The 22,262-nt window shown below is 38.9% G+C and overlaps 1 protein-coding gene across 3 annotated transcripts in view; it reads left to right on the top strand.

Annotated features, from left to right (window-relative positions):
- Positions 1-22,262, top strand: part of crlf1a (cytokine receptor-like factor 1a) — a 58,122-nt gene that overhangs the window by 14,316 nt on the left and 21,544 nt on the right. For all 3 annotated transcript variants that reach the window (XM_062041341.1, XM_062041343.1, XM_062041342.1), the window contains exons 2-4: positions 6,917-7,195; positions 10,931-11,060; positions 15,560-15,729. In XM_062041341.1, coding sequence (XP_061897325.1) covers positions 6,917-7,195; positions 10,931-11,060; positions 15,560-15,729 — 579 coding nt within the window. The remainder of the gene's footprint in view (positions 1-6,916; positions 7,196-10,930; positions 11,061-15,559; positions 15,730-22,262) is intronic.

The following is a 22,262-nucleotide window of genomic DNA, read 5'->3' as shown; positions in this document are numbered from 1 at the left end:
TACAACAATTGCCTCTAAGTTGTCCTACATAATTGCTGGACCCGACGTGGACCCAGCGGAAGCCCCAATGCCACTTATGTGTCTACTTGCCGGGCCTGGTTATTGACGAGCTGCCGCTGAAGTATATATGCCTCGTATCCCTGCAGCAGCTCCCGGGAGGCTGGCTTTCAACAAGTCTGCAGGCCGTAATTCCTTTAACACATGGGGGGAAAAGGCAGAGAGTTTTTTTTTTTTTTTTTTACGAACCGCATCAAAACAGTGACATCATTAGCTCAGGTCTGAGAGAATGTTTGGCGGCGCGCACAGTATAATGTAAATAAATCAAAGTTATGTGCGTTTCCGCGCATAAGTAGGTGGATTAGTTTTTAAATGGTAGAGAGCAGCATTCTCCTGCTAGTCATTCTTGCTTTATAGGCCGCGCTGGAGGAGTAGGAGGCAACACTTCCTGTTTATTACGAGGCGCTAATTGCTCATTACTGTTGTTGTGATGAATGAGTGTAACCTTTAAATGCGCCGCGGTTAACAGTTTGAGCTGGGACTTTTTATCGCCGGCGGTCTTAAACTCTCACCTGATTAATTTCTAGTGTTCGGCAAATTTTCAACTTTTATGTGTCCCGTTGGCCTTTTTGAAAACGTCATATAATCTCGTAGCCATCTCCAAAATAAACAGAAGCTCTACAAAAAAAAGTTAAGATATTCACATGCTTTACAGTAGGCTACAAAGCATGACTATGCAGATTGTGAGTGTTTTGGATTTTATTTAAATTCGGAAATAAAAATACAAAAAAAAAAAAGTATAAAATATGTAGAGATAATGGCTTTTTGGCCGATATTCCGATATTGTCCAACTCTTAATTACCGATTCCGATATCAAACGATACCGATATATACAGTCGTGGAATTAACACATTATTATGCCTAATTTTGTTGTGATGCCGCGCTGAATGCATTAAACAATGTAACAAAGTTTTCCAAAATAAATCAACTCAAGTTATGGAAAAAAAAAATGCCAACATGGCACTGCCATATTTATTATTGAAGTCACAAAGTGCATTCTTTTTTTTTAACATGCCTCAAAACAGCAGCTTGGAATTTGGGACCTGCTCTCTCTGAGAGAGCATGAGGAAGTTGGGGAGGCGGGGGGTTGCGGGGATAGCGGGGGTGTATATTGTAGCGTCCCGGAAGAGTTAGTGCGGCAAGGGGTTCTGGGTATTTGTTCTGTTGTGTTTATGTTGTGTTACGGTGCGGATGTTCTCCCGAAATGTGTTTGTCATTCTTGTTTGGTGTGGGTTCACAGTGTTGCGCATATTTGTAACAGTGTTAAAGTTGTTTATATGACAACTCTCAGTGTGACCTGTATGGCTGTTGACCAAGTATGCCTTGCATCCACTTATGTGTGTGAAAAGCCGTAGATATTATGTGATTGGACCGGCACGCAAAGGCAGTGCCTTTAATGTTTATTTGCGCTCTGTACTTCTCCCTACGTCCGTGTACCACTCCGTACAGCGGCGTTTTAAAAAGTCATAAAATTTACTTTTTGAAACCGATAGCGATAATTTCCGATATTACATTTTAAAGCATTTATCGGCCGATAATATCGGCAGTTCGATATTATCGGCCAGCTCTAAAAATATGTCTTTTCTATTCATGAATAAACTTCATGAAATTAGTTTTTTTGAGATGCATGTTTTAGTGGATACTGACTGACAAAAACCCGCAATGTACTTATGAGACTATTGTAAAAAAACGTTTAGTTTTTGTAATTTTTTTCAGTAATAAGAAAAACTAAATAATTTGGAAATACAGTGTTCCTTTGCCAGGTGTTTAACAATGGAGCTAATTGGAGGCATTGCGTCTATTCCGCCCATAAAGCCCTCTAAAAAACGTCCAAAAACTGCCAACAATATTCCATTTACATGTTTTGATCTGAATACTAACCAAGAATTAGCAATATAGTTATTATAATATATTATAATAAGAGTATAATATTATAGTTATTACCATGAATTGATTTACGTGGAATCCGACTTAAACAAGTTGAAAAACGTATTTGGGTGTTACCATTTAGTGGTCAATTGTGGAATATGTACTGAACTGTGCAATCTACTAATAAAAGTTTCAATCAATCAATCAATAAGACCAAAAGCTAAGGAATTACTTTTAGCAGCGCCGTGAGCTAAATAGTTTATGTTGCTATATTGTCATACTTAGCGGCTGCATCGCCTCTAAATTGGTAAAAGTTCATTCTCGAACAGATTTTAGTTCATGCCTTTAGTAGAAGATTGTGGCCATAAACCGAGAATTGGTCAACTTTACCCAGAGATTGCAAGAAAGACACGAAAATATTCTTGTCTCATTTCTTTTTTAAACCTGCGTGAGGATGACATTTAACTTTTTATCTAAACGGGAAGATATGAACATCCCATCAGTCGGCATCCCACTGAGAGCAGACATTGTACACTAAGTGATTGTTTTATTATGTTCGTAGTTGGTATATGTTGTTTAGCATTTAGCAATAGTGCTGCTTGCAGCATCTGCTTACCACTTAGCTTCTAAAAGTTGCAGCTCATCCTCCATATGTTTAGGCTAAAAAAATCATGTTATGGATCATCATGATTAGTTGTTTAAGGCAAAGCGAACATTGTGATGCATCTGTGAAATTAATACGCCGCTGTATGCTAAAAAATTTGCAAAATAGGTACATTTTACGTGTTATTATGAATGTGCATGTTATTACATTACATATACACTACCGTTCAAAAGTTTGGGGTCACATTGAAATGTTCTTATTTTTGAAGGAAAAGCACTGTACTTTTCAATGAAGATAACTTTAAACTAGTCTTAACTTTAAAGAAATACATTCTATACATTGCTAATGTGGTAAATGACTATTCTAGCTGCAAATGTCTGGTTTTTTGTGCAATATCTACATAGGTGTATAGAGGCCCATTTCCAGCAACTATCACTCCAGTGTTCTAATGGTACAATGTGTTTGCTCATTGGCTCAGAAGGCTAATTGATGATTAGAAAACCCTTGTGCAATCATGTTCACACATCTGAAAACAGTTTAGCTCGTTACAGAAGCTACAAAACTGACCTTCCTTTGAGCAGATTGAGTTTCTGGAGCATCACATTTGTGGGGTCAATTAAACGCTCAAAATGGGCAGAAAAAGAGAACTTTCATCTGAAACTCGACAGTCTATTCTTGTTCTTAGAAATGAAGGCTATTCCACAAAATTGTTTGGGTGACCCCAAACTTTTGAACGGTAGTGTATACATACAGCATGTTTATAAAACTTTCAAGGTTTCTGGACGTTTATTAGAGCGCTTAATTGGCAAATAGAGCCAAACCCATTACCTCTATTGTTAGCTGACCTATGCTAGCATTTATTTAGGGGTTAAAATGCATTAAAAAAAGAAAACGCGTGCTTGTCTCACAGAAGGCTTGTGTATGAGTCGGGGGGTGGGTGGGGGGGGAGGGGGGGTGCAGGTTCCCTTTAAGTATTAGAGCAGGCCTGGGCAATTATATTGACTCGGGGGCCAAATTTAGAGAAAAAAAATGTGTCTAGGGTCCGGTATATCTATTTTTAGGAACACTAATACAAAACCTCACTATAATGTCTTTTTTTTAATTTTTTAAATGAATTTATTAATCAATCAACAAAACAATACACAACAATACCACAATAATGCAATCCAATTCCAAAACAAAACCCGTCCCAGCAACATTAAGAACAACAATAAATATAATTTTTATTTATTTTATATATTTTTTTTATTTTTTTATTTCTGATTATTGTTATTATTAATGTATTATCATTTATTTTTTGTTTATTTAATTGATGTATTTGTAGATATTACTTTGTTGTTGTTTTTTTGGCTGTTACTTTCTTTTTTTGGGGGGCGGGGGGGTGGGTGGTATGGTTGGGATATAAACAAAAAACATTTGGACATTTAGGGCAGACAACAGATATAAGATGTATGTGAATATGATGTAATGGATAGGAATGTCTGATGCTGGATGTCAATAAAAAAAGAGAAAAAAAGAAAAAAAAAAGAACAACAATAAACAGAGCAATTGAGGACACACAAACATGACACGGAACAACCCAAATGTAGTGAAACAAAAATGAACATTATCGACAACAGCATCAATATTAGTAACAATTTCAAAATAGCAGTGATTAAAAAACCCTCATTGATATTATCATTAAAAACATTAATAAAAAATTATTAAAAAATTAGAAATGAACAATAGTGTCACAGTGGCTTACACTTGCATCACATCTCACAAGCTTGACAACACACTGTGTCCAATATTTTCCACAAAGATATAATAAGTCATATTTTGGTTCATTTAATAGTTGAAACAAATTTAAATAATGGATCCCATATTCCAATATATGACTCATTATTATCTAAACTAAACACAGTTTGTTCTACTGATATCATCTCCATAGCTTGTGTGTACCAGTCAGTATGAGTTGGACTATCAACAGCTATCCATTTTTTTAAATATTACCCTTTTTGTTACTATGCCTATTGAAAGAAAAGCATTTTTACTCTTTGATGACACATTACTAAATTGATTTGGATCCCCAAGAATATACTATAATGTCTGATTGAATGCTAAAAACATTATGACAGACCACCTGAAAGGACGGAGTGGAATGTTACATTTTTTCACTGAATGAGACACCCAGAATGTACATGAAAATAAAGAATGTGGGGTTTACAATATTAACTATGAACGATAAAACACTGAATATTGACAACATATGAACGTCACACCCCCTCTCCATCGACATATTTTACAATCAAGTGAAACACAACAGACATAGCGAAATATGAACGCGAAGGGTAAAAATACCCCACCTACAATCTGATAGATCTGATACATCACTAAGCTTTGTTGTAAACATCTCCTTCCGCGTTTCAAGGAAATGCTCCCGACCCACACTGCTTGGTGCCTCATCTGAGCTGCTGTGACGTAGATGACCACAGTAACTAATTAGATTACCATAGTAACTAGTATATCATGCAAATGCACAGATTCCAACCATTGAAATACTTTATATAGTTCAAGACTTACGGTCATTTGAAAATGTCACTGCACATCATAATGGCGGCTACAGTTTCCATCTTAAAGATCTAAAAATATTATTTGGGAATGTCTGGCAGGCCAGATTGAAAAGCTTAACGGGCCGCATGTGGCCCCCGGGCCTTAATTTTCCCAGGTCTGTATTAGAGTGTATGAAGTGTTTTAAGAGCATAGAAGTGTGTGGAATGCTAGAAATGCATATAATATTTATAAAAATTGGGTGGATGGATGGATACAATTATTAATGTCCCTGCTTCGCGGAAACTGACCTAACACAGGAGGGCTCTGGAACGTTCCTCCAAATGTTGAGTTTTTAGGTTTTAATAAAAAATCCAGAAAAAAAAAAAAGTGTTAATTTTTCAGCTATTTGAATAAGAGGGCGTGGGAGGTGTATCTCTTTAAAAAAAAAAAAAAAAAAAAAAGATACAGGTATATGCTTTTCATGAAATTAGTTGTTTTTAGTCCTTTTTATTAAAAAAAATATTAACATTTTTAGTCACAAAGAAAACTTGGAGATGCATGTTTTTTTTTTTATAAATGCTGACAAATAAACCCAATGTGAGTATTTGCCATTTTTTAGTTTTTGTATTTTTTCAATAAAAAGAAAAAAAACAACATATGTAGATAGATACACGTTTTTCTTTTGATATAATTTCTTTTGAAAAACAAATTCCAAGTTAATGTGTTAACTAAAACCTCTGCCTTGTTTTGATGAATACTTAAGCCTACTGCGCTACTGTATTTTAACGTTGGTCATTATGGTGGTACTTGGAGAGCCAAACGTTTCCTGAGACTTAGACTTAGACAAACTTTAATGATCCACAAGGCAAATTGTTCCACACAGTAGCTCAGTTACAAAGGATGGAAAGTGTAAGGATGGAAAGGATAATGCAGGTATAAAATAGACTAAAAATGTACCGTAGTAGCAATATAAAATATAACATATATGTAATATTTACATAATATATGTACAGTATATGATATATACTGATAGATTATATTATGTTATATGTTTATATCATACATACAATATAAAACAATTACCATGTGCGTACAGCTCCACTAATGGACATTGGAGTGTTACTTTCAAAGGCAAAATTAAAGTATTGCTAGAAACATAATTTTCAAAAAGAAAAAAGCATAAAACACAGTATATTTAAATATACTAAATGTAAAAAAGGGAATAAAGATTCAAAATAATCTAGTTTGGTTACGCCATCATGAGCGCAACACAAGGTTGTAAAAGTTTAAACTACAATTCTAAATAAAATGTCAAAAGCAAACTGAAATCAAATAAACAGAGCTTAAAGATTGATCAATACCTATTTAAATTTAGTGATACATAAATATGATGATTTATCAAAATATAAAAGAAATATACCTGAACAGAACGCTCATGATGGTTACACCAAAAAGTAACGCTATGAATTGCGTTTTTCCAAGTTTTTGGGGCATTTTTATGCTATTTCCAAGCATCTCCTTTTTATTATCGTAGATTTTAAAGGGTCAAACTAATGCATATTATATATGCATGCCCTAGTAAACAAAAAAAAAGGCATATTTATTCTGATTGTTACATTTTGAAGTACATTTGTGCAGGTGGGTGCGAATGTACCCATTACCAGAGCTGTACACATGTACAATATTACAGTATATGTAACAGCTGCAGCATAAAATAGAGAGTAGATCCAGCAGAAAATAGACATTATAAACAAAGAGAGGTAGCTAACAAAGAAGGTGTCAGGTAATATGAGGTGGTGCTTGGTGAAAAAAGTTTGAGAACCACTGATCTAAAATATCTCTCATCCCCCATAGAGGTGGCCCTCATCTACCCCCAGGACCCCGTCCTCCGTATGGGCTCCAACCTGACGGCCAGCTGCTGGGTGCACCCCGACCTCGGCGTCCACGCCAGCTCTCTGTACTGGACACTGAACGGCCAGCCGCTGCCCATCTCCACATACCAAGTGCTGAGCTCCACCAACCTGAGCGTGACGCTGAGCGGCCTCAACGCCTCCAGGCAGCGCTCCGGCGACAACCTGGTGTGCCACGACCACAAGGGTAACATCCTGGCCGGCTCCTGCATCTACGTCGGAAGTAAGTGTTTGAAACACGTGTGGTCCACTCCTGGAATTAGAGGCTAATAAAGTTGAGGAGAGGAGTGGAAAGGAAGTGGGAATAAATAGAAGGAAAAAAAAGGGAGGAAGCAGTGGGCAGATTTTTGTTGAAGTGTCCCTGCACACTCGCGGCCGTAATTTAACTTTTTAGTGCTCCTGCCTGCGAAGCGAGGGCCTCCGTGAGAGTGTGTGTGTCGCTCATGTGACGCTTTGAGCGCCTGTGTGGTCCATTACTCGCACTATCACTCACAGGGCATCGCGCTCTGACACTTCACACACATTTCTGCTTATAAGGCCCTGCGGCCGTCATACGTACATGCGAGCGGGCCCGTAAACACTTTTTTACAACGCTCTTGTCAATTGCAGCCTGAATTTGAGAAACCAAGCCTTAAATTCCTCCGCCGCTCAAAAATGTGCCTCCTCAGTTGCCTCTTTAAGCCGTCATTGTGCACAACGGCACCAAAATGGTCCTCGCGTTTGAATTTGATGCTACTTTGAGACACTTTTTTGCTCCAAATCTGTTGACATTATGTCGACAACCTGTCTGCATTGGGTCTGGGTTAGTTTTTGCCTCATTCCTCACTTAGCGTTAGAGTGAAAAATGCGCTACAGACCTAATGAGACCGAAAGAGAAAGAGATGATAAGGTGTTATCTGCTCACAGATGCTACCTGGTGGTAGTTTGAGCACACTGCAGCTAGTCCTGGATAGACCCACTCCTTGATGCTTCAGTCACATGCAGGATTCACATAGGTATAAGGCAAAAATACAACCTCACCTATTGTATGTGGACTAGAGGTGTAAAGATTATTTGACAAAAATTGATCATATTTGTCGATAATAAGTCGGTGACGTCATCGCTGATGTTTTTCCCCCAACTGAAACAACCAATCGCGTGTGATCGCGACCTGTGACCGCAAACAAAAATGCACTGCAAAAACACCACGAGTAAAAACTAAACTGGTCAAATACTAAAATAACTTACCGTATTTTTCGGAGTATAAGTCGCTCCGGCCGAAAATGCATAATAAAGAAGGAAAAATACATATATAAGTCGCACTGGAGTATAAGTCGCATTTTTTTGGGGAAATGTATTTGATAAAACCCAACACCAAGAATAGACATTTGAAAGGCAATTTAAAATAAATAAAGAATAGTGAACAACAGGCTGAATAAGTGTACGTTATATGACGCATAAATAACCAACTGAGAACATGCCTGGTATGTTAACGTAACATGTTATGGTAAGAGTCATTCAAATAGCTATAACATATAGAACATGCTATACGTTTACCAAACAATCTGTCACTCCTAATCGCTAAATCCCACAAAATCTTATACGTCTAGTCTCTTACGTAAATGAGCTAAATAATATTATTTGATATTTTACGGTAATGTGTTAATAATTTCACACATAAGTCGCTCCTGAGTATAAGTCGCACCCCCGGCCAAACTATGAAAAAAACTGTGACTTACAGTCCGAAAAATACGGTAGCTAAATAGTTTCTTCACTGTATTAAAGCAGTATAAAATAATACGTCATCAAATTATTCAGACAAATCTAATTGCAAATAAAGTGAGCCTTATAATTACTCTAAGCATGCAATATACAGGTATACATTTTCGTATTATGCAAATAAAGTAAATAGTCCCATTTTGGCTGAATAAACATAAAGCACGTTCCATAAAATGTCAATTAACTTAAAGGCCTACTGAAACCCACTACTACCGATCACGCAGTCTGATAGTTTATATATCAATGATGAAATCTTAACATTGCAACACATGCCAATACGGCCGGGTTAACTTATAAAGTGCAATTTTAAATTTCCCGCTAAAATTCCGGTTGGAAGCGTCTATGTATGATGACGTATGCGCGTGACGTCACGACAGCAACGGAAGTATTCGGACCCAATGTGTCACCATACAAACTGCTCTGTTTTCATCGCAAAATTCCACAGTATTTTGGACATCTGTGTTGGTGAATCTTTTGCAATTTGTTTAATGGACAATGGAGACTGCAAAGAAGAAAGTTGTAGGTGCGATCGGTGTATTAGCGGAGGACTACAGCAACACAATCAGGAGGTTGTGTTGTGTTTGAGTTGGATAGCAGACGCACTACCGTGAGTACAGCTTTGGCTTCCAAACATTTGATCGCTTGCCCGTACGTGCGTGTCGCTATGTGCATGTCACGTACGTAACTTTGGGGAAATATATGTTTCTTGCCGACTCTGATGGCGGCCGGGGTGTCGTCGAAAGCTACAACGCCCGCCGCCGCCGCCGCCGCTCCCGCTCCGTAGTTAGCTTCAATTGTTAAGCTTCGCCAAGCTGGAAATTATTAACCGTGTATATACATGTTCATGGTTTATTAGTATTGTTGATCTTCTGTCTATCCTTCCAGTCAGGGTTTTTTAAAATTTGGTTTCTATCTGCATTTGAGCCCGATGCTATCACGTTAGCTCCGTAGCTAAAGTGCGTCAACGATGTATTGTCGTGGAGATAAAAGTCACTGTGAATGTCCATTTCGCGTTCTCGACTCTCATTTTCAAGAGGATATAGTATCCGAGGTGGTTTAAAATACAAATCCGTGATCCACAATAGAAAAAGGAGAGTGTGTGGAATCCAATGAGACCTTGTACCTAAGTTACGGTCAGAGCGAAAAAAGATACACCCTGCACTGCCTCTCTAGTCCTTCACTCTAACGTTCCTCATCCACGAATCTTTCATCCTCGCTCAAATTAATGGGGTAATCGTCGCTTTCTCGGTCCGAATCTCTCTCGCTCCATTGTAAACAACGGGGAATTGTGAGGAATCCTTCTTCCTGTGACGTCACGCTACTTCCGGTATAGGCAAGGCTTTTTTTTATCAGCGACCAAAAGTTGCGAACTTTATCGTCGTTGTTCTATACTAAATCCTTTCAGCAAAAATATGGCAATATCGCGAAATGATCAAGTATGACACATAGAATGGATCTGCTATCCCCGTTTAAATAAAAAAAATTCATTTCAGTAGGCCTTTAAACATCATTTAGGCTCCTACAACAATATATGGTTGTTCTTACAATGCCATCCATCTATCCATTTTCTACCGCTTATTCCCTTCGGGGTCGCGGGGGGCGCTGGAGCCTATCTCAGCTGCATTCCTGTAAATATAAGTGTTATTTTTTACAATATAATTCTAATAAGTGTAAAACCTACAGTATGGTCGTAATTTTTACAGTGCATTACTGTGCATGGAAAAATTATGTTAATATTACTGTACTATTTTGGCGACTCAGCTACCAGTAATATATGGTGAAATCAAACTTTTTTTTAAGAGTGCAACCTCCTTGTGGAGGTAAAAAAAAAACCTCGGTAAAGTCCACAGTCTCTCTCATCTGTTGGGAAAAAGTCAGGGCGGTAAAGAAGGGATGGCGAGATGGCGGTGCAGCACAAAGATAGACAGACAAGATCGCACACACATTTGAGTAGAGGCGGCATGGATCCTAATCTCAGTGTTCAGAACTTTGTGTTCTAGGAGATGTTGGCAGGGATGTGAGATCTGATTACACACACTGAAGTCTGCCTACCAAATATAGTAAAAAAATGAAAAATTCTCTGTGGAACATCACTGGTGTGCGAGCCGAGGGTACTAACACTTTGAATCCTCTCTCCTAATCTCACGGACTTTCTCCTTTTCTCCTCCTCTCCCTTTTGTCCATTCATGTTTTCCCGCAGTGCCGCCAGAGAGGCCGGTCAATTTGACCTGCTGGTCTCGGAACACTAAAGACCTGACGTGCAGCTGGGCTCCTGGAGGACAGGGAGAAACCAGCATTAGGACACAGTACTTGCTCAAATACAAACTCAGGTAAGAAACACAATATAAGCTGCTCATAGCAGTATCTCCTCCAGTTTATCTTTTACAATTAGAGGTGGCGGTAATAGTCAACTGATCGTGTGGCGTAATGTAGTTTGGAATAGGGGGTGTTCTGATCAGGGTGTTTTGCTACCGATTCCGATAATCCATTAGTGAGATCAGCCAATACTGGTACTGATCACATACATATATTAACTGTACATTGTATCACAATTATAATCATAAAAGAACAGAATGGCAAAGTAACAATATCAACACAATCTTGGATAGATAGATAGATAGATAGATAGATAGATAGATAGATAGATAGATAGATAGATAGATAGATAGATAGGTAGGTAGATAGATAGATAGATAGATAGATAGATAGATAGATAGATAGATAGATAGATAGATAGATAGATAGATAGATAGATAGATAGATAGATAGATAGATAGATAGATAGATAGATAGATAGATAGGTCTTTATTGTCATTGCACAAGTACAACGAAACTTTGTTTTCAGCACAAACCCGTTCAAGATTAGACAAAAAAACTGTGTACAGGGTTACAGAACAGGAACGCTGATGGGTCGCCACAAGGCGCCCCGTAAAAGATGGGGAAAAAGGTAAAACCCTGGGAAAGGATGAGTAAAAAAAATACAATCTAGACTGGGCTCCGAAGAGGACCCAGTCTGGAGTGGGAAAAAACCTCTATAGCAAAGCACATATACATATTACAACGTACATCTCGAGATTTCTAGCAACAGAAGGAAGGGAGTGCGGGGTCATGGTGGTGGGCCGCAGCTCTCAGGCGCCGACCATCCTTTCATCACCCCTATGGGATTTGCGTCGAGGGCGTTGGGTTGGGGGGGTGGGGTGTGTATGTGTGGCGTATATTTTTTTGGATGCATGTTTGTGTGTAAGCCTGCAGTGTGTCTCTGTTCCAACTAGTTCCATTTTCTCTTTTATTACTGTATTTAATTAGCACGGTATTTAAGTTGTACCCGCACCCACCAAATTTTAGAATATATATATATATTTTTTTACATATATTAGCTGCTACAAGCCGCAGATATACACCGGTACGTAAGATTTTGTAAAGGTTTATTTAAATATCTTAATTGTTTCCAAACGGTGCCTGTAACGCGGTAGTAAAATTGGCTATATCAACCAAAACCGAAGTCTTCGTCATGGACCCACTAGCTGCGGAAGCTAGCTCTGTAATCAATCAGCTAAACAGACTTAAAAACTCCACGGTGACCTTTTGGTGAACTTAGAAAACTGAAACAATACAAAAAGAAATGCCATTGTAAGTTATTAACACTAACACAGACACTTGTGAATGTGTTAGCATATTTGCTAATGCTGATGACGCTAGCTTGATTACATTACGATAGCACGTACAACTATGCAAAAAAACATTTCTACAGACATCACACATGGGACGGTTTAGTAAGTATGAATTGTTTTGGTAATATTGTAAAACTTAAACGTTGCTTGGAGTGATCAATGTCAATCAATCAATCAATGTTTATTTATATAGCCCTAAATCACAAGTGTCTCAAAGGGCTGCACAAGCCACAGCGACATCCTCGGTTCAGATCCCACAAGGAAGAATCCTTTCGAGCAGAAACGCTTATACTTACGGTTGAAGGCACAAAACAGGAAGTACATTTTCAATCCGCAGCACCTGCAGTGAGTGTATTCGTCTCAAAAAATGGTGCCATAGCGCAAACAAAACACCCTTTCAGTGTCTGTTGATGTAGTATGAAAACTATTTGTTGATTACAAAACATGACGGTTACCGAAGGAAAACCCATAAATTAGCCGCACCGTTTTATAGGCCGCAGGGTTCAAAGCGGCTTATATGGCAGTGTTTCCCATAAACTGCCAAGATACCTGTGGCGGTGGGGGCGTGGCTATGGGCGTGGTCACATGTCATAATCGAGTAATTTGCATAATTTACTACAATGATATGATTTTCTGTAAAAAGGCTCAAAAAATGTATACTTACTAATTAATAATAACAGTTTTGTTTTAAACGTCCATCCATCCATCCATCCATCCATTTTACAATATAATTACAACACTTTATGTACATATTTATATACAGATTTGAACAATAAGTTATTCACTGAAATACATTTATTAATTGTGGTTCTTACAAAAAATATATGTTATAAAATATAAAAGTTAAAATGTCTCTTAAAGCTCTGCCCCTTTAATTAGTGCATACTAAATCATTTAACTTTAGCCTACTACTACAACCATATTATTTACCAGCAACATAAAGTGAAACAAAGGCAGAGGTGTCCTGCCACAGTCAGTAACAAATAAACAGAAAACAGTAGTGGTCAAATACAAATAAGGCAACAAGAGAAGTATCCTACACTTCTCTTTTGTAAAGTAAATCTGAACAGCCTATATGGGCATCTACATCAACTATATGATTTGCCTGAGAAGCTGGACAGGACAAAAAAAAAAATATATATATATATATATTTGTGGCGGACGTAATTCTTTCGTGGGGGGCCGCCACAAATAAATGAATGTGTGGGAAACACTGATGGTCCGTAAAATTCTGTACATAGTGTACAATTGTTTGAGGAAAAACAAAGTCAATAGTACACAATAACTAGATAAAAGCAAGAACCGTCCTCAAATTTCTCCTGAGTAAGGGAATTATCCTTGAGTTTATAAACATTAACAACAATTCCAAAAATGTTGTCAATCTAATCATGCTCGTATCGATCTTATACATGATGACACTACAGTTATACTGATCGAGCCGCCCTCCACTTACGTGTACTCCCGACAAAGTGACAAACAGTGATTTTACTTTTTCTCTCGACTCTTATAAATCTACCTTTTTTGATTTCCTGTTAATGTCTGCCAACTTTCTGCAGCAACGTGGTTGTATTTACACTTCTTAAACTTTACTAAGCACTTATTTCTTGTTGTTTTAAGATAGTTTAGTGGCCAGATTAATGATTAGCATGCCTTTTTGTTTGCTTGTTTACTCGGGGTAATATGTTTAGCCCCGTCCTCCAATGATAATGATACCTGTGAGAAATGTAGTTTATTGGCAACAATGGAGGATTATTAACTTAGGGGAGCGGTTCTGCGCTGTTTAGGAACATACACCGTTAGCTGCGAGGCCCCTCAGTCACTAAGAGGGGAAAAATATACTATCACTCAGAGGCTTTTGTAATCTGCATTTTAAATGGAAATCAGGCGATACTGATTGGGGCTGATCGATCGGCGCATCTCTACTTTGAAAGCAATCGGAGGACCATAGAGTGCACTTCTACAGGCGTTGATGATTTACTCATTTACCATGAATTGATTAACGTGGGCCCCGACTTAAACAAGTTGAAAAACTTATTCGGGTGTTACCATTTAGTGGTCAATTGTACGGAATATGTACTGTACTGTGTAAACTGTACTGTTTCATATAAGGTATTCTCTTCCTTTGCAATCTACTAATACAAGTTTCAATCAATCAATCAATCAATCAATTCTTAAGTACAGTAGTTTGCTATCTGGCAAGACAAGACAGCTATGAAAAAAACACTTTGGAATGTAAACAAATATATTATCTAGATTTGCCAACAAATACACTAAATGTCTGTAATTGATATACACGTATTTGATACATTTGCCAAAATGTGACATTTTTTTTAAAAAATTCTTTTTGTAAAAAAATAATCTTGATACACTCTTTCGTCCAGATTTGCACAAACAAATATTTGAGTCATGCCTGACTGAGGAAAGTTTGAATTTAGATTTTTATTTATACCTCATTTTCATGATCATGGTTTTTTATGCTCCCATACAGCATGGGATGATTTATCTTTAACGGTCTGTTAAATAGTACCATTTTAAATCAAATTTAATTAAATGTGAATTATATTTTCCTGGTTTGCATTTTCTTTTTTTAATCAAGCTCGTTATATGCTCAGGTGTTTTAAAAATTGCTAGAATTACACGAAACAAAATAAAAATAAAAATTGTTTGATTACATCACAATTATTAATATGTTCTATTTCCTCCCCCAGCAGGTGATATTTTTTTAACTGTTTGTAAAGTGTGTTGACATTTTAAAAAATGATTAAAAAATGGATTAAAGAAAAATAAATGTATTATGATCATCAAGTGAAGCATATTTATACAGTATAGCACTTTTTTTCTCTCGAGACTCAAAGCACTTTACATAGTGAAAACCATTATCTACATTTGTAATATTGATAAAATATACAATCGATGGAACATTCACCTGTATACAATTATACAGTTAGGAAAAAAGGTGGACTTTAAGTAAAATAAGATGTTGTGTAAAACTTATTTGTAAGCTTTCAACAAACAAATGAAGCCATTTAGAAGGGAAATACATGTGCAGTGAAGCGCGCCAGCTTAGCTTCTTATTGGGGTTACATGCAGTGTAACTAAGGACGTAATAAAAGTCATCGAATGTAAACACCAATTACATGTGCTGTGTGTCTGTACAGGTGGTACGGCAAGGAAAAAGAGTGTGAAGATTACACCCACGCTCAGCCGTACTCGTGCAGCATCACACGAGACCTGCACCTCTTCACCCCCTACGAGATCTGGGTGGAGGCCACCAATCAGCTGGGCCAGGCCGCCTCAGAGGTCATCACGCTGGACATTCTAGACGTGGGTGAGTGCGAATAAACGCCAGTGACCTCTGACCCCGCTTTGATCCCGGTCTCGGCCAAGCCTCGGGCGGCGATGGAGGACAATGGTTTCAGACTTCTAAGCTTGGTTGAGAACACTGCGGACATTTGTTACCCACGGAACAAAGGGAACATTTTATCATCAAGTTCGGGCGTTATTTAATAAGTAATTAGGTAAAAAATGTGTTACGTTTCGTGTCACGGTTGGGTTAATGTGGACCCCAGGATGCAGAGGCGGCAGGCACAGCGCGGGTTGAAGTGTATTAAATGACAAAAATAACAAAATAGTGCAGCAGGTAGGAATGGCTACTGACCGAATCCCGTCGGTCATACCGATTCACTTAAATTACAACAATACCATGTTACGGTAGATGGGTTGCACGTGATGTCACGCCCAATTGCTGTCTTACTTGGCGATCACACGAGCAGCACTGAGAGGGGACTCAGCCAAACTACCTCTAGGTTGGGGTGCCTAATCTTTTTGCCTCCAAGGGCCAAACTGAAAATGTGATCATAAGCTGCGGGCCAAAGACTGTTATTTTAAGGTGAGGAGGTTAGACTTAGACAAACTTTAATGATTCACAAGGGTAATTGTTCCCACAAGGGAAATTGTTAGCCTCATACCGCCATATATAGGGAAGTAAAAAGTCTGTTACCTTCAATAAATGACAACTAGTTACCTTGCGGACATGCCATCAATGATTGTGATCTTGAAAGAGGTCCTTATGAATATGTTGTATACCTGGGAAGCTGCCCTTTGGCGGGCCAAATAAAACAACTTGGCTGGCTAAAACTGGCCCATCACTTTTGGCACCCCTGTTCTAGGTCAGTGTTTTTCAACCACTGTGCCGCGGCACACTAGTGTGCCGTGAGATACAGTCTGGTGTGCCGTGGGAGATGATCTAATTTCACCTATTTGGGAAGACTATGTCTCCCGGCTGGCCTGGGAACGCCTCGGGATCCCACGGGTAGAGCTGGACGAAGTGGCTGGGGAGAGGAAAGTCTGGGCTTCCCTGCTTAGGCTGCTGCCCCCGCGACCCGACCTCGGATAAGCGGTAGAAGATGGATGGTTAAAAATATTTTTTGCAGACCAGTAATTATAGTCTGCAAATTATTTGTTGTTGTTGAGTGTCGGTGCTGTCTAGTGCTCGGCAGCGTAACCGTGTAATACTCTTCCATATCAGTAGGTGGCAGCCGATAGCTAATTGCTTTGTAGATGTCGGAAACAGCGGGAAGCAGCATGCAGGTAAAAAGGTGTCTAACGCTTAAACAAAAAGTAAACAAAAGGTGAGTGCCCCTAAGAAAAGGCATTGAAGCTTAGGGATGGCTATGCAGAACGGAACTAAAACTGAACTGGCTACAAAGTAAACAAAAACAGAATGCTGGACGACAGCAAAGACTTACTGTGGAGCAAAAACGGCGTCCACAATGTACATCCGAACAGGACATGACAATCAACAATGTCCACACAAAGAAGGATAAAAACAACTGAAATAGTCTTTATTGCTAAAACAAAGTAGATGCGGGAAATATCGAAATCCCCAAAAAAAGAGAAAAAGCCACCAAAATATGAGCGCAAGACAAGAACTAAAACACCACACACAGGAAAACAGCAAAAAACTCAAAATAAGTCACGGCGTGATGTGACAGGTGGTGACAGTACACCTACTTTGAGACAAGAGCTATATTGATGCATGCTTGGTTATGGTTTAAAGTCATATCCAACAATTGCGACAACGACTTTTTACTGTCAACTGAGTTTCGTTTTTTAATGATTTCTGCTGGTGGTGTGCCTCCGGATTTTTTCAATGAAAAAAAATGGGCCTTGGCTCAAAAAAGGTTGAACAACACTGCTCTAGGTAATGTTGAAATTTTCAATGGCATCAAAGAAATTGACTCAAAAAAACACTCCAATGTAAGTAAAGTAAGGCATCGCTATTCCAAAAAATGCACTAGCTTGATGCTAATAAACATTGGCTTTGCTATTGACATGCTACTGATTAGCATTAGTGATTTCACACGGCAACTTCAATACCCCAACATTTGTTCATGAAAACTACAACTAAGATGGACGTTACAATCAAACAGCTGTTGCTTAAAAAGTACAATACTTGCAGTATTAACACTGTTCAGGGCGCAACAATAGACTAGACATTAAAGACTAAACTGATCAACACACTGTAAACTATACATCACTGCCATCTATCGTCTTGGACTTGCAAGTGTAATTAAGAGTCAGAAATGTTACTATAAAACAAGATATAACTGGACAGCACTTATATCATCTCAATTTAAATGTTAAAATAAACAATGTATTATAAAAAAAATAATATTAACACACACAATGGTACTGAAAATTGGTACCAAATTGATTCCCAAGTACCAGGAATTGGTATTGCATCGGTTCAGATGTGAACGGTACTCACCCGTCGCAGCGGGGGAAGTACACCGAAAGCATAAGGAAAGCTACGCACGTTTCAGTGCAAAGACAAAGTAGAACTGATGCACACAAAGCACAATTATCCAGCCTTGTTTTGCATATAAAGCATCCTTATTGGCAACCATAGACAAACGAGGGAGCCAGCGCCCAGACTGAAGAAGTTGTGGTCAAAGGAGACAAACCGTAAGTGGAAACGAAACTTAGCCGGACAGGAAATACAGAACAGGAACAAAGTCTAGACATAAAAATGTAGTTTTTAACAATTAAACATCCCATCCATCCATCCATTTTCTACCGCTTTTCCCTTTTGGGGTCGCGGGGGGTGCTGGAGCCTATCTCAGCTGCATTCGGGCAGAAGACGGGGTACACCCTGGACAAGTTGCCACCTCAACACAGGGCAGTCACGGGGAGAACATGCAAACTCCACACAGAAAGATCCCGAGCCCAGGATTGAACTCAGGACTATTCAGGACCTTCATATTGTGAGGCATATGCACTAACCCCTGTTACACCGTGCTACCCAACAATTAAACAGCGTTTCATAAATTAAACATTTTTTTTTTTTTGCATAATAACACCAATAACAAAAAGCAAGCCCCTTTGACTGTTACATAAATACTGCAACCAAAATGTATCGCTGTTAATTGGTTACAGGCCTGACTATGGTAAATTAATTATTGATTATAAATCAAATATTTTCACAGAAAGATCCCGAGCCCGGGATTGAACTCAGGACTACTCAGGACCTTCGTATTGTGAGGCACATGTACTAACCCCTGTTCCACCGTGCTGCCCAACAATTAAACAGCGTTTCATAAATTAAAAACTTTTTTTTTTTTGCATAATAACACCAATAACAAAAAAGCCCCTTTGACGGTTACATAAATACTGCAACCAAAATGTATCACTGTTAATTGGTTCCAGGCCTGACTATGGTAAATGAATTATTGATTATAAATCAAATACTTTCATAGCTAGAGCATAAAAAACTTTCTAGATATGTTTAACATCATGGGAGCCCTCTATGCATGAAATAACATCCACATAGTCACCTTTATACTCGTGAAGGCGGGACTGGATGCTGCCTGAGTCTGGGCCAATCAGTGGCCACAATACTGAATAGTGCATTCTGATTGGTCTGGTATCATTTAGTGGCCAATACTACTGTGGTAATGATATTTTTAGTTAATTCCGACCATTTTAGGCTTAAAAATGCTTAATTGAGACCAAAAATACATAGAATATGCTAAAAGCAGAAAAATAATCAATGATGGAGCGAAGCGGCAAATTTTGAAGCGCGATGTAGCGAGGGTTTGTGTTGTATGTATGGATGTAACCCACCTGCTTTGGTCCCTGCCTTTCCCGTTCCACACGTACTCAAACCCGGGCCGCTCGCATAAAAGGCAAGCTTGCCGACTACCCAGCTAAAAGCCCAGACTATCAACCTGATACATGTGCTCTGAAATCCAAGGCCCCTGAGGTCGTAAGACTTAACAAAAGTAGAAAAGAAGAAGCCAAGAAAGTAAATCATGTCCAGTAACAGTTGGCGTGGTGATGGCGGAAGATAAAAAGACTCAATTCCAGCGTGTTGCTTCATATCTGGGAGAAGACTCCAGCACAAGTCGGGTCAGGCCTGCAAGGACTACGAGGACAACGAAGACCCCCCTCACCCCCACCTCCACCCTTTTTGCGACAGCTGTGGAATGTGTCCATCCGAAGGCGTTCCCGCCTTCAATACCGCCCGTGGACGTGCGTGACTCACACCGTGACTCAGGTGTGGTTTTTACGTGTCTTTAACGACCCGCCTCATGAAAAGAGCGTCCAGGGCAACCCAGCAAAAACAAAACAGACGTCTTAGAAAGTCGCCTACACGGCTTCCTATACGGTTAGCGAGCCCCGCCCGGCCCTGAGGTGCGGTGTAAACAGGTGTGTGTGTGCATACATTAGCCAACGGAAAACAGATTACAGTTTGATGGACGCTTGATGTGCCTCTGAAACGCAATACAGTGGTCTCTCGGAGGGTCCGACAAGCCTCGGGCAGTCTGCGATCGGATTAGTCGAGTCTGGAACATTCCAACGACACAAAAAGGGGATTGCAACACTTTTGCAACGAAGAGTTTGAGCCCTCCGTGTTGGCCCACGCATGTTTAGTCAAGGCTGACCTAAACTAAGCTGGCCAGAACAACGCTTTAAAAGGAAACTGCGCTCGCTCCCCATCAGTGCCGACGCCCCGATGAGCTCCTGTGGACGACTTCTTCCCAAAGCCACGATGGCTTAGAGAGGATTAAAAAGAGGAATGTTGAAAAGTCGAGTGTTATTCTTCCTCTACTCCATCTTTCAATACCCTCTGTTCTACGGTTGCTATAAAAAGCTAAGCTAATCTACTTATAATTATAAATATACATAATAGTAATAAATAAATATTAAATCCAGGAAGTGAACAAACTATCAGTAACTGCTGAGACATGGAGAAGGGGTTGGATTAACCTCCTTCAGCATCCACTGCAGTCATACTTGCCAACCTTGAGACTTCCGAATTCGGGAGATGGGGGGTGGTGGGGTGTATATATTTTCAAGTATTTCTTATATATATACACTACCGTTCAAAAGTTTGGGGTCACATTGAAATGTCCTTATTTTTGAAGGAAAAGCACTGTACTTTTCAATGAAGATAACTTGAAACTAGTCTTAACTTTAAAGAAATACACTCTATACATTGCTAATGTGGTAAATGACTATTCTAGCTGCAAATGTCTGGTTTTTGGTGCAATATCTACATAGGTGTATAGAGGCCCATTTCCAGCAACTATCACTCTAGTGTTCTAATGGTACAATGTGTTTGCTCATTGGCTCAGAAGGCTAATTGATGATTAGAAAACCCTTGTGCAATCATGTTCACACATCTGAAAACAGTTTAGCTCGTTACAGAAGCTACAAAACTGACCTTCCTTTGAGCAGATTGAGTTTCTGGAGCATCACATTTGTGGGGTCAATTAAACGCTCAAAATGGGCAGAAAAAGAGAACTTTCATCTGAAACTCGACAGTCTATTGTTGTTCTTAGAAATGAAGGCTATTCCACAAAATTGTTTGGGTGACCCCAAACTTTTGAACGGTAGTGTATATATACATATATTAGGGCTGCAACAACTAATCGATTAAATCGATTAAAATCGCTTATAAAAATGGTTGGCGATTAATTTAGTCATCGATTCGTTGGATCTATGCTATGCGCAGAGGCATTTTTTTTTTGTATTATTTTTTTTTTTTTAAATAAACCTTTATTTATAAACTGCAACATGTACAAACAGCTGAGAAACAATAATCAAAATAAGTATGGTGCCAGTATGCTGTTTTTTTTTCAATAAAATACTGGAAAGGATAGAAATGTAGTTTGTCTCTATCAGATTATTAATCGAAGTAATAATCGACAGATTAATCGATTATCAAATTAATCGTTAGTTGCAGCCCTAATATATATACAGTATTTTCCGCACTATAAGGCGCACCGGATTATAAAGTGCACCTTCAATGAATGGCCTATTTTAAAACTTTGTTCATATATAAGGCGCACCGCATTATAAGGCGCACCTCATTATAAGGCGCATAGAATAGACGCTACAGTAGAGGCTGGGGTTGCGAGACCTGTTGTGGCTCAATATTGGTCCATATATAAGGCGCACTATCAGCTTTTGAGAAAATTGGAGGTTTTTAGGTGCGCCTTATAGTGCGGAAAATACGGTATATATATATATACCTGTATATATATAAATAATCCGTTCATGAATGAGTATATCCGTTCGGCCACCGTGTTCAATGGAGAAGTCTGATCTACAAAATGTGCAGGCAGCATACCCCTTCCCCTCCGAGCTGTCCTGGATGAACTGAAATTATTTTTTTCCAATCATTTTGGAACTTGCAAGCGTACTCCTTCTTACTCGTCGTCGCCATGTCTCTTCTTCGTTCTTCTGCTTCGTCTCTGTTATGTTTTTGGACATTACTACTTTGCCGTAGTTTTGAAGCAACGCATGATGGGAATCCGGATGTTGTGTGTCAGTGTATTAATGTGCCGGCTGGAA

This window comes from Entelurus aequoreus, linkage group LG03, assembly GCF_033978785.1.
Source record: "Entelurus aequoreus isolate RoL-2023_Sb linkage group LG03, RoL_Eaeq_v1.1, whole genome shotgun sequence".
Taxonomy (NCBI): domain Eukaryota; kingdom Metazoa; phylum Chordata; class Actinopteri; order Syngnathiformes; family Syngnathidae; genus Entelurus; species Entelurus aequoreus.
This window is presented reverse-complemented; position numbering and strand designations above follow the sequence as displayed.